The 12,779-nt window shown below is 33.6% G+C and overlaps 1 protein-coding gene across 1 annotated transcript in view; it reads left to right on the top strand.

The window, feature by feature from the left end:
- Positions 1 to 12,779, top strand: part of C2CD5 (C2 calcium-dependent domain containing 5) — a 74,469-nt gene that overhangs the window by 59,543 nt on the left and 2,147 nt on the right. Inside the window, exons 15-24 of the mRNA XM_010003012.1 lie at positions 158 to 322; positions 664 to 804; positions 3,394 to 3,457; positions 5,962 to 6,023; positions 7,059 to 7,157; positions 7,569 to 7,658; positions 8,372 to 8,459; positions 9,445 to 9,531; positions 11,008 to 11,058; positions 12,057 to 12,158. Of these exons, the coding sequence (XP_010001314.1) occupies positions 158 to 322; positions 664 to 804; positions 3,394 to 3,457; positions 5,962 to 6,023; positions 7,059 to 7,157; positions 7,569 to 7,658; positions 8,372 to 8,459; positions 9,445 to 9,531; positions 11,008 to 11,058; positions 12,057 to 12,158 (949 nt within the window). The remainder of the gene's footprint in view (positions 1 to 157; positions 323 to 663; positions 805 to 3,393; positions 3,458 to 5,961; positions 6,024 to 7,058; positions 7,158 to 7,568; positions 7,659 to 8,371; positions 8,460 to 9,444; positions 9,532 to 11,007; positions 11,059 to 12,056; positions 12,159 to 12,779) is intronic.

The following is a 12,779-nucleotide window of genomic DNA, read 5'->3' on the forward strand; positions in this document are numbered from 1 at the left end:
CAGGAGAGAGGGATTCTTTTATTAAGGGAAGAGATCATGCTGTAATAGGCATGTTACAATACTGGCCATTGTAGCATGAGCATTGTGGAAAACTATATGAAAGTATGAGAAGTACATGCTTGTGTAATTGAAATTTTTCTTAATGACTTTTTCAAAGTCAGCAACAGGTGTGTACCTAGCAGCTTTGCCAACACCTGGTGGTATTCAGATTGCTGGGAAGACTCCAAATGATGGCACCTATGAACAGCATATATCTCACATGCAAAAGAAAATAAATGACACAATAGCTAAAAACAAGGAACTTTATGAGATTAATCCTCCAGTAAGTAAAGATTTTATTTTCTTAAAAAACAAAACACAAAACATTTTGAGTAAAACAGGTAGACATCTTGTATATTCATTAATTCGTATTGACTGAATAATTCAGAACATAAGTTGTTTTTTAATAGAGGTATAGATTCTTTTCAGCATTTTGTGGAAATGAACCTAATTGAATTTTCAGACCCCTTAAGCCACATACCCAAATCAGTTTCTACTTGTTTAAATTTATTTCTCAGTAATATTGTTTTCAGAATGTTATGATTCTTGGAACTGTTAACAAGTTGCTTATAATTGAAATTATTTCTAAGCTACATGAAACAACTGTGTTTACATCCTTTTTAGGAGCTACCTGAAGAAATCATTGGGTCTCCCATTCCAGAGCCAAGACAACGTTCCAGGTTATTAAGATCTCAGTCAGAAAGCTCTGATGAAGTTACAGAGCTAGACCTTTCACATGGGAAAAAGGATGCTTTTGTCTTGGAGGTGATAAATATTTTCAGTACTCATTTTCATACTTTTCCTGAAGTATGTATAAAAAAGCATAGAAATTTTTTTTACTCATCTCCAAAGATTGTATATAATTTAAATTGTATATAATTTTTCTATTTTGTATGAATAGAAAATGTTAGATATTGGATTTTGCATGGTCTCTTTTATTCTGTTTCCTTAAAGCATAGGGACAATATCTGGAATTGCCCTGCTATTCATGGACATCTAGTAGGAGCTAGAATAATAACTGGGAGCTTTAAGGAATGCTCTTCTGCCTACTTCAAGCAGCAGTCATGACTGATCCAAAACATTGATATATTTTTATTAACATTGAGGTCCTGTGTTGTCACACTTTACATTTGGCAAAGAAGGATCTCCTATATTCTTCCCGTATCAAAGCTCTTACTGTTACAGTTGGATATTCAGAATTATTAATATCCAGAACTTGTAGTATTCAAAGCGTGCAAAAAAACGTGTCAAGAGAGCACATGGAAGACTTGCTTTTATGAATTTCAGCTGCTGCTTTTCAAAGTTTAAGAATTTAAAACTTCAGAGAATACCTTCCAGTTCTTTCTGCAACTATAGCTAGAAAGAAGGACAACACCTATAGGTTAAATTCATAGATTTTTTACTTCTCTATTCACTAACATTCAAATATGTGATTTTAACATTGTACAGTTCTGAAGGAAAGAAACCAAGTAGGAAAGAAGGCTAGAGCTCTGATAATCTTCTTGTAGATACAGGTTATTAAAAATACCTGTCCTACACTAAGAAAAAGAAAATAATTGAATTAGACTACAGCCTGTAGTTGCAGCCTAAGATGCATTCAAGACTTGTCTTTGTTAATCTTCACAAATTGCCATCATCATTAAAAAAATTGGGAAGAAAGGTTTTAGATAGGGAGAGTTAGAAAGCATTGTAATAGCAATTCATTTGAAAATAGAGGTAAGGAAGGAGAGTGAAATAATAACAGGTTGGGGGAGGTTGGTATAATAAATTGAGATTGGTTGGTGCTCCTGTGCTTTGTGTGAATTTTTACTATCCTAGTTGTACTAGGATTAAAGTAAATAAATGGGGAAGTTCCTAAAAGTAACTTTGATGCAAGGTAGCTCTCATATTAAAAAGGAATGAGAACTGTCATTGGTGTTAACAGGTTTTGTTTTAATATTATCATCATCTTTGTAGATTGACAGGAGTGCAGTTGTGTCCTCAATACAAAAGTTATGGCAGATACTCACAGAGGCACCGTGTTGAAATGGATGAGCCAAGAATTCAGATATTTTTTACAGTTTTGGATAATTCTGCCTTTTTTCTTAACTGAAGTATATGCACTTGGGGGGATAGAAGGAGATCTCTGTGGAAGGGAAAAGTGTAAATACACTGTAGTGTACTACAGAGCACATTACATTATAAATGGTGCTAAACATAGCAAGAAAAATAAGATCTGATTTAAGGACCATTGTTTACTCATTTGTATTATGTGAATGTGTAGATCCTAGCAGAGGTGTCCCTGTGTTTTGGTAGGTCAGTTTTATTTATATAAAAATACGACTTTTCATCTGTGGGACCACTTACTGCTGTCTCTGTTAGAAACTGAATATCAGAAACAGTATTTCAGGAGCTTTAGTGAAGCTCCTGACTCAGACCTTTCAGGAGTAAAATAATTGTTCACTTGAGTTATGTAAGAAAAAGTGATAAAAAAATTACCCTAATGAGGAAATTATATGAAATGCTGGGAAGGCAATTATGAAAAGAAAAGCTGTCTTTATATTTTATTTTTTGGGGGAGGGGAAGGGGGGAAGATTGCTCCTCTTACTTTGAGAGAGACAAGAAACAATACCTGACAGAGAACCTGTTAATACTGAAATTAAAATATAAACAATTTCAGAAAAACTTGATAAGACAATGTTGAGAGTTAAGAGGTAAACTTGGATGTCTTGCAGATCGATAAGGCAAATTGAATCTAAGAACACATGACAGAAATATTTAAAGAAAGTAGAGAAGATATGCTCTCAGTCTGATCTAAAATAACAGAAGTCTGAAGATTGGATGGGTAGAGGTTATTTGGATAGGAAAAACTAATAATCCCCAAATTTGCCTTTACATGTTTGATTTTCTGCTGTTTATACTAAGCAAGATTTTTTAAAGTCCTGGAAAGATTTTTATGTGTCATTGGAATAGGCAGAGAGTGATTGCGTCAATATACAGATTTTATGAGAGCTCTACTAGCCAAACATCCTTAGCTGAAAAAAATTGAGCGTTGTTCTATGGAACCTCTTTCAATGTTATAAAAGTATTTTTTTAGTTACCTTTGTATCATTCTAGTCTTATCTACTGCAGTTGCTTTGTTTCCTGTGCCCATTGCTTTATTTTAATATAGTTTAATTAAGGGAACTATTTTTCAAGTGCTAAGCATATCATAGGCTGTTAGTTTAAGATTTAGAGGTCTGGTTCATTAAATCCTTTTATAAAATCGTGACTCAGCTGCTGGATGTAGATCTCTTGATGACGACATTTTTACATCTTTCTGAGTCTTCTGACTGGAATAGCAACATGATTTTTAACAATTATCCCTTTTTCCAGATTGATGATACAGACGCAATGGAAGATGTACATTCTTTACTGACAGATGCTCCACCACCTTCTGGTATAGTTAAAAACTTGTTTTTCTAATAAATAATGTAGGCTGCAAAATGACAAAGTAGAATTGCTTTTATTTAAAAATTTAATTCTGAGAGGAACAGCGAAAATATTCTTAAAGTGTTTAGCTTGTCAGATTGGCCTGTGAAAAATAAGTCATTAAGCCTTTTATAGGGATTGCTGCTTATTGAAAAATGAAGTACACAGTTATTTGTGTGGTGTTGACATAGTTCACACATCATCTGTGCTCCTGTTGCAAATGTGTTGTTATTTCTTATGGGTATAAGAACTGTATCTTTTCTGTTAGAATACCAGTTTGAAGATTTCTAGGTTGAATGGCTGATTTGTATGTTTCAGTGTCAATGAAAGTATTAAGTATGGAGAACAGAATGCTCTGATATTTGTAGTCATATAATGTGACATACTGGCATTGTATTCCAAGAACATTATTTAAAGTGAGCAGTTTGCCCTTTCAGTACTCGTGTTCAACAAGTGCATTTATACTTCCCATGCTTTGTGATTCTGCCATACTGTCAATCTAAGTCTTTTGAGTTCACTGCATTTGTAGATTTTGCAGTTAAAGAAAGCAAAGTCCAAAAGTATATGGAATTCTGAAGTCACTCACAGCATTTTTGTCCAAGTCAGTATTGATCATTTTCTGTAGAAGGCTCAAAAGTCAAATAATGGAAATAAAGTAGTTCCTAATTTCTCAACTGTTTCTTACAGATATATATTTATTTATTTATTTTTTAAGTGTTGCAACTTGAGAACATAAAACTGATCAATGTAAATAATTTTCAAAATTCAATTGTGAGGTTTGAAATCAATACTTTTTAACTTCACAGTGTGAGTAGAATGTGGCTGCATTGCTGGCCATGGAACTCAGTAAGCTGTCCATTTAGGTGTCTGCATTTAAAAGTGATTTAAGAACCCAATGTAGGGGAAAGTGCACCAAATCACTCATTGTCTCCTTATTGATAGGGATCAGGCCAGAATGTGGCCTATCAGCAAGAGGAAAAAAAAATAATCCCATAGAATGGCATGCTAACAATTCATAGTTAACAGCATCCTGAAGTAAAGCTACTGTCTTTTAAGCAGTAGCCTTTTCCAAACTCTTCTGTGCATTTGGCTGTTCGCACTTTGAGCCGAGGTGCACCTTCAGTGTTCATAGAGTTTTGCATCAGGCTCTTGTAAGAGGCATATAAGAGCCAGCTTCATGTGCTTCGTTTGTATCAGCCACTTCTTCCTTTTCCTTATCTTGGGAATAACATTGAATAATTTAATTATATCAGTCTTACTTATGCTAATTTTGGATGTGCCATCTTCTCCTCTATGGAAGTCCTTAATCTGAATAAGAGGCTAACTTACCCATTGTATGGAAGTTGCTGTGTACATTTGATTGTCCTTGTCCTCCCTCTTTTTATCTTTGTGAGTTTCGCCACTTTTGTTTCTATTCCCTTTCTAATAAACTGATTATCTGAATATCCTTTCCATATCTTACTTGACTCTTCAACAGGAGTGCTGCTTTTGATATTCTGAAAGAAAATCTATTGATATTTATACTTTCCACAAGTTGCTACCCAATTTCTTTTCTAGCTTAATTTGTGTATTTACATAGGCCCTATCAGATTTTTCTCTTTTGTGCTCATTTAGCCATATCTTTAGATTTTCGTTGTCTACTGTTTATAACATTTTTTAGCCTGCTATTCAGTCATTATACTTTTTTCTTTTTTTTTGTCTTTTCAAGTCTTTGTTAGTAAGATCTACATACTTGCAATCAGTCAGTCTGTAGGCAGTATCTTTAAAGCATCTCTGTGCTATCTGTCCAAGGTTAGCTTTTTAGCTTTTCCTATGACACCAATTTAATAAGTGTCCTCGTTTGTACATAGTTAGTCTATTAGAAACTAGGCAGAACAGCAGTGGATATGAGGTGTTTACTCTTCCTGCAAGAATGCTTAAGTGTGTCTTGATCAGAGCTAAAAATCTTTGAATGCTTCACCCTGCTCAGGGCCAGCTTGTCCGGAGTTTCGTGTTTTGTGGGTTCCACAAGAAGCAGTTCCATGAAGCAGTTAGCGAGCGTGTCTCACCAATTAGTCTTGGCATCAGATGACACGAGCTACCCAACTGTCACTGTTGCATGTCATGCTATTGCAGTCTCTGTCATGCTTATCAACATGATGACATTTCTGACTTTGCTTTTTGGTGGTTGAGTAAGAATTCTGTAGTGAATTAGTGTTTTAGAAGTGGTGAGTTCCACCTTTCCTATCCAATTTTTCACTGCAGTATGAATAACAGAAAGCATGTGGGTTTTTTGTATGTTATTTTGTATGTATTCTTTAGATGCTGTATTTTTTTTTTGAATGTTTGCCTTACATCTGTTATGTTATTCAATATTGAAAAACACATAAGGGAAAATAGTTGAAAACATCAAGTATGGTCACATAGGTTTCTTTAAAAGTACTTTTGTATTTCAGCGTGCAGCATCAGTTTCTCCTAAAATTTTCTTCACAGGTTTTTACAGTTGCAACACAGAAATCATGCCTGGTATAAATAACTGGACACCAGAAATTCAAGTAAGGTTATTCAAAGAAAAATTAAAACCTTTTTTCCAAATTGTGTTTAAATATGTTGTAGTAATTTAAATATATATTAGAGATCACTACTTTTAAAGATAAATTAAAAAGATACTCTTGTGTTAGAAATAAAAGTAGTATTTTGGCAAGAAAAATAGGGTATGAGAGCTTGCTTCTTTATGGTTTATTATTTTCAATGCTGTTACGTAACAGGTTACAAAAATACAAACATTAGAAAAAAAAATACAGTAACTACAAACTTGAAGGTTTTGGGCATTTTTAAGCGCTTGGCAAGATTTTTAGGCCTCTTGAAAGAAACAAATTGTTCATGTGTTACTAGTGTGAGATACAGAATATGATAAAGTTAATATGTTAAGATAAGTAAGAATTAGATACAGCCAAGCTGGTGATTAGAGAAAAATTCCATTTATAATTAGCTTTAAACATTTTAGTCATGCTTGTGCAACGCAATTCAGCTTCATATAGAGAGAGCTGAAAGAGATCCAAGTGAACTCCCCTTAATTAGCATAATGCAAGACTGTGCTTTGCAGAGGCACAGTTCAAACCTGAAAACAGTATCACAGCACCAGCAGCATATTCTCAGGTTAATGGGATTGCCTTTGTATCTCTATATGACATTCCATTATTGTCTACATTATTGTACATAATTTACGTAGAATTTTCAACAGCAATTAACAAAGTAAGTAGCATGTAGAATGACTCCTTTATGAAGCAAGCAAAAAGAACATAGAGTATTTGGTAGAATGACTATGAAGCAAGCAAAAAGAACATAGAGTATTTAGTATCTTGCTTAAACACTTCTTTCACATACTCATATACTTTAGTTCACAGAAACTTGCCTTCTGTTTGTAGTACTTCATGAGAAATAAGCATTTTACTTGACTTTCTGCAGCTACCTTTTTTCCTTTTCTTTGCATCCCTCTCCATCTCCATGTTACACATACAAATTTGTGTTGTTTTTAATATGACATACAGGCATATATTGGAAAAAAAATGTGTTTGTTTCTAATTCAGATGTTCACCGCAGTAAGAGTATCCAGATTAAGCAACATTAATCTAACAAATCAAACACTTAATAAGAACTTTAATGATCTCTGTGAGAATCTGTTGAAGGTAAGAATTATATTTCAAACATCTTTGTTCAAACGGAAACAAAGTACAATCTGGCTATACTGAAAATAACATTTTTCTCACAAATACTTTTTGGAATTAGACTTCAAAATTACTGTAATTAGTTTGTAAGCTGCTCTAGAGATAGATTCAGCCTTCTTAGTATATTAATGATTTCCAGACCGTTTTAAATGGGAATGAGTCCTTTGATTGGTATTATACTGTAGAAACAGAAATACAAAGACTGCTAAACAGTAGATTGCATTCTGTCCTGACTTTTTTGTAATTCTTCTTCAAGAAAAAAATATAATATGATTAGATCAATTCTACTATGAAGAGATTTGATCTTTTATGTCTCTGAAATAAACTATACTTTTTTTTAGAGTAACACAAGCAGTGTCTTTTCTTCAACAGAGCTTGTATTTTAAACTGCGATCTATGGTTCCCTGCTGCCTTTGTCATGTAAATTTTACAGTTGCTTTACCAGAGGATGAAATAGTGCAGGTAAGTAAACTGTTTCATTTGACTTGCAGCATGAAGGTGTGCCACTTTTTGCCTTTAATTAACATTTGTTGCTCAGAGTAAATTAGGCTAGAAATTAATTTACTGGTATGTCTGGTGAATTCTGAAGTAAAACTTAAGACGCTAGTCTTTGGTGAAGAAAAAAGATGACCTATGGAGTTCACAAGTTTTGAGAATCATGGGACTGCAGGGTGTTTCTTGAGCACAATGCATCTTAATAGTGTGTATCTTTTTAGTTAGACAGGAAACAAAAAAGTTCTGACTAGATACCCATTAAAAGGTGTTACCACATACACTACAAGAATATGGCGCACTCATCATAATTGTCTGACTTTTTTCTTCCAGTTTCAAGATGATGCAATATACATCATTATTTTAAAATAAAATATTTTCATCATTTCTTGTGATCTTTCTCTTTAAATTACAAAGATAATGAGTTTTTGTGATTCATGTTTATGTCAGTTCACTGAGAAAGAAGGAAGGAACTGATAAAATCATAAACATGGAACAAATACTGCCAGGTGTCCATTGTAACACTGAACCGTAGCTTTACCTTTTATGCTCTAAAGGGTTCTTACTATGTCTATTTCCCCCCTATTATTTTTTTATGGAAAAAGCTGGCTTTTTTGCAAAATCATTTTTGCAGATTGCACAAGAGATTGTTACCTAATATGCCATATATTTTTGATTTGCAGATTGCAGTCACAGCTGTTGCAATTACATTTGACAAAAACCAAGCATTGCAAGCCAACAAAGCCCCTACAGAAAAATCACAGCAAAGAGGTAAATATTATGAGGCATGTAAAGATAAAAGAGATGATACATTTTACTTTTTTTTTCCCCCAGTAACTAATTAGCCTACATTTTAATTTCAGTTACAAATACACATTTTTATGGGGAAGTTCTATAAAATCAAAAAGTGATGTTCACAAAGAGGTGATTACATTAGAGTTCATTTATGTGACCTCCAACAGGATGACTAATTTACAAAGTATTAGGTATTTGCATGTACATAATCAACAAACTTACAGTAACATGAAAACATTTGGTATTACTTGTTTCCATATCCCATCTTTGAATATTTTTATTCTTAAGAATAAAATAAGAATTCTTAAGAATTAATGTAACAGATGGTATTTTGAAACGTGGTGTAAGTAATTTGAGAGTACTTGTTCTTATGAGTAGCAAATTTTATCCTTACTTCAATAAGGCAGAAAATGAATTATTCATAATACTTTAAAAAATCTCAAAAAAACCCTTAAGTCGTCAGTTGAATTTTTAGAGATTGGTGAAGCAGAAAGCTTAAAGGAGGGAACAGGAGAGAGACTACTGCCATCTCTGTATGCTATCTTGCTGATGAAGCACCATCTTATGCTAGAAATGCGTGTATGCAATGTGGATATGGGAGTTAAGACAGAACTTGGAAGCTACTCTGTTCTTGAAGAATGGAATTAGGTAGTAGAATGGGACCTTATATTTCTAAAACATTAGTGGTACCTTCTTAAATAGTCACACTGAATTGTTTGTTTTCTTATATGAGAAATAAATCATACTACTTTTTACTGTAATGTATAGCTAACTCAGATCCAACTGCAGAATCAATTCTAAAATGCATTAATTGACTTAGTAATACTAAATAAAACTCTGGTTGATGGAACACGGGTTCTGTTCAAATTTGCAGCTGTATTTATTGTCAGACATCTAACTGTTCATACAGCGTAGCATTATTAGGATTAATTACCACTTGAGTATATTTTCTTTGTTGAAGCATCTACAGACAATGAAGAACAGCTACAATTTCCTTTGGAACTTAGCTCTGATCCCCTTGCTTCTCAACCATTCTCACCAGCTAAAGGTCTGTTAAATGGAAGAATACTCAATTCTTGTTTTTTACTGACTTTAAGTCCTGCTCTTTCATTGTTGCAGTAACTGTAAAGTATCTGTACTATTACATGCTTTAAATATTCTTTGCTGCAGAAGTGTAATGGATTTGTTCACTCCTAGAGTAAAATATTTTGAGAGCCACATCAAATTGGTTGGCTAATAATTCTGTGTATATTTTTAAAGTTTCCTATAGTTCTGTTCTTGCATTTAGAGTATTTAATATGCTGTGAAGCACTGGGTATTTGGTATACTCTGACTCAAAGAATTATAAATTACTTTTAATAATTAGGTTTGCCTAATGCTGCTTTGCTTCTGTAAATGGCCAAAATATTACTCCATATATTCTCAGCCACAAATAATTCATCTTACAGTTTTCGTGGTGGGAAATAAATTATCTAGCAAATACTGGTTGTTCAGCTGAGCAAAACTGTGTGCGGGGCTTTTTTTAAGTGAAAGGAGACTAAACTTGTATAATAAACTGTTTGTACAGTGCAGCACTTTGTAGCTGTTAAACAGCTGCTTTATTTTACCTGAGGTAGGGCTGCATTTCAAGAATGGTTGTCACAATTCTGCTATGACTGTGTAACAAAATAGGTTGTCACTCTTTGAAATCAGATGTCTGCTCTGTTTTTGCATTATCTACCACCACGATGGCTAGTGATTGAAAAATCTAGTATTTAGATTGCTGTAAATCTTCTTTTACTAAAATGTTAGAGCTCCCTCTTTTGCTAATTACTAAGTTGTATAGAGGCGAACGCCTAACACGTTTATGTGTCAGTTTAGAGGTCAGTTCAATTTCAGCAATAATATTTGTAATGCTTTGCATTTTTATATTTTTATGTGTTTCTGCGTGTGTAACTTTTTATTGGTTACATTATGATACTGTTAACCTTTCGTTTTCAAGATGAGCTCCAGAAATTTCTGACTAGTGTCTTTTTCACTGTTACTAGTGTGCTACGTGTATAATGGGCACTGACCAGTAGAGGGTAGCCTATTCATGTCTATCACTTGTGCTGGTGTTCTTTAAATTCCTATTCTATTGCAAATATCTTTAGAGTCTTTCAGCTAGATAATTATCTCACCTGGTGTTTCTTCACAAGTAGACTCTAATTTTCATTGTAGCTACATTTACATAGCAGCACATTTAGTATATAGATATCTTTTTTTACACACTTTTTGGTAAGATTGTTATTTTTAAAATATTTACATACAACCTCATACAGTAATGACCTGTAATAAATGATCAGATTCTAATTTGCAGGACAGACTTAGTAAATTTAATTCTGTATACCAACTTGTTATAAGCTATCAAAGTACATAGTATAATACAGTGTATATAGATTATTTTTTTTCTCTCAAATTTTACTGTAATTTTTTTTTTTTTAATAAGAAAGCTGTTGTCCTGTACAACATGACTCTGATCATATATTTTCTGTTGTCATACTAGAAGTCCTGGAGAGTGCAAGTTCCCACACAGGTATTCCTGCTGCTCAGAGAGGTGAGTTTACTTCATTTACGCATATGCCAGAACAGAATGAGCATTCTTAGGATATTGGTATACCCTTTTTGGATGTGTCTTAATCCAGGAAGTGTTTACTAGTTAACTGAGAATGCATGCTCTTGTGTGGCTTAATATTTTGATGTGGTTTTAAATTACAAAAGTCAGATTTGTTAATAATAAACAGTGTCTCTCTGTCAGATATGTTGATATCACTTTATCTGACAGGAAATTACTTTCCTGAGAGAACGCTTTTTTGCTTGTCTTAATTTGAAGTTAGCATGTGTTCCTTCTGTTTCTTCAAGATAATGAAGAAACATGTTTGCAAAACTTTTTTGTTTTAAAGATACACAAACACCCCTGCAACTAATACCAAAAGTCATAGCAGAAACAACTCTACTTTTCATTGTAATGATAATGAGGGGGACGTTGGGGAAATGAAGATAGTGTTTTGTAAGGAAAACCTATTTGTATTTAAAACCAAGGTGTTGTTTCAGCTTGTGACTCCTATCCTCATCACCAAAGCTTTTTTTTCGGTCTGTAGGTTAGAAATTGATAAAGATAATTAGGAAGCTTAAATCACAATCAGCAACTCTTCATGAGGAAAAAAATAGCAATGAAAATGAAAACTTAAATAAATGTAAGGCTTAAATAAATGAAGGCTTAAATAAACGTAAAGAAGCCAGAACTTAATGCCTAAAATAAGATTTTAAAAAATATTCTAGCATTAATGGCTATATTTGCATGTTTTTTCAGTGATGAAGTCCCAGTCAGGCAGTTGGTTCACAGCTGGGACATCACCAGAAATCGGTACATGGGTTTGGACATGTCCAAATCTATATTGTAACTTTTCCTTTAAACGGACCTGGAAAGGGATGTTTGTTCTCTCTCAGGCACTTATAATTGCTTCCTCAAAAGGAGCATTGAGATGAGCAAGAGACATCATCCATATTTTTTTTCTTTGTTTTTTTCTTTTGTTTTTCTGTCTGTGTTTTCAGCAACGTCAGTTGATTACAGTTCCTTTGCAGACAGATGCAACAGCTGGATAGAGCTCATTAAACTGAAAGCTCAGACCATAAGGCGCGGATCAATTAAGACAAGTAGGCGGCTGTTTCTACCACGTTATGATAATCTGAGACATTTCTCTGATTTCCCAGTGGTGAATAGTGAAGTTTCCTGCCCAGCAATAATATTGCAGAACCCATCTAGAATGAATACCTGAGTGTGAAAACTGCTGACATTGTTCATGTCTCTGTAAGCTAATACAGGGTTTATAATCAGTATCATAAAAAGCAAAATACAGTATTTCTGTTCACTTAGTAAAAATTAGTTATCGATAAATGTGTACGCCTACTAATTATATAACATACACTGCATGGATGTAGGTGTATGTATGATCTTGGAAAATTTTTGGTGAGAAACAGGAAGCAATCACCAAGGTGACAGTCAAGGCAATGGTCACTAAATTAGCAAGTGGTGAGTTATTTTTCAGTAGTTCTTTGGCCACAGGTCTGACTATCTTGCTTAAATTAGCAGAGATTAATATCTGTTTTAATGGAAAATGCTGCACTGGGGAAACACAACAACTTTCACAATTCCTGTAATTTGTTCCTCCAGCAGAATATGTATTCCAATATGTTGGCACTTTTTTCTTTACCTTCACTATATAACTGATTGTTGTATGTGCAGCTACTTGCCTCAATGTTTTCCTTTGCAGGAAT

The sequence above is a fragment of the Chaetura pelagica genome, unplaced genomic scaffold (assembly GCF_000747805.2).
Source record: "Chaetura pelagica isolate M959 unplaced genomic scaffold, ChaPel_1.0 scaffold117, whole genome shotgun sequence".
Classification (NCBI taxonomy): domain Eukaryota; kingdom Metazoa; phylum Chordata; class Aves; order Apodiformes; family Apodidae; genus Chaetura; species Chaetura pelagica.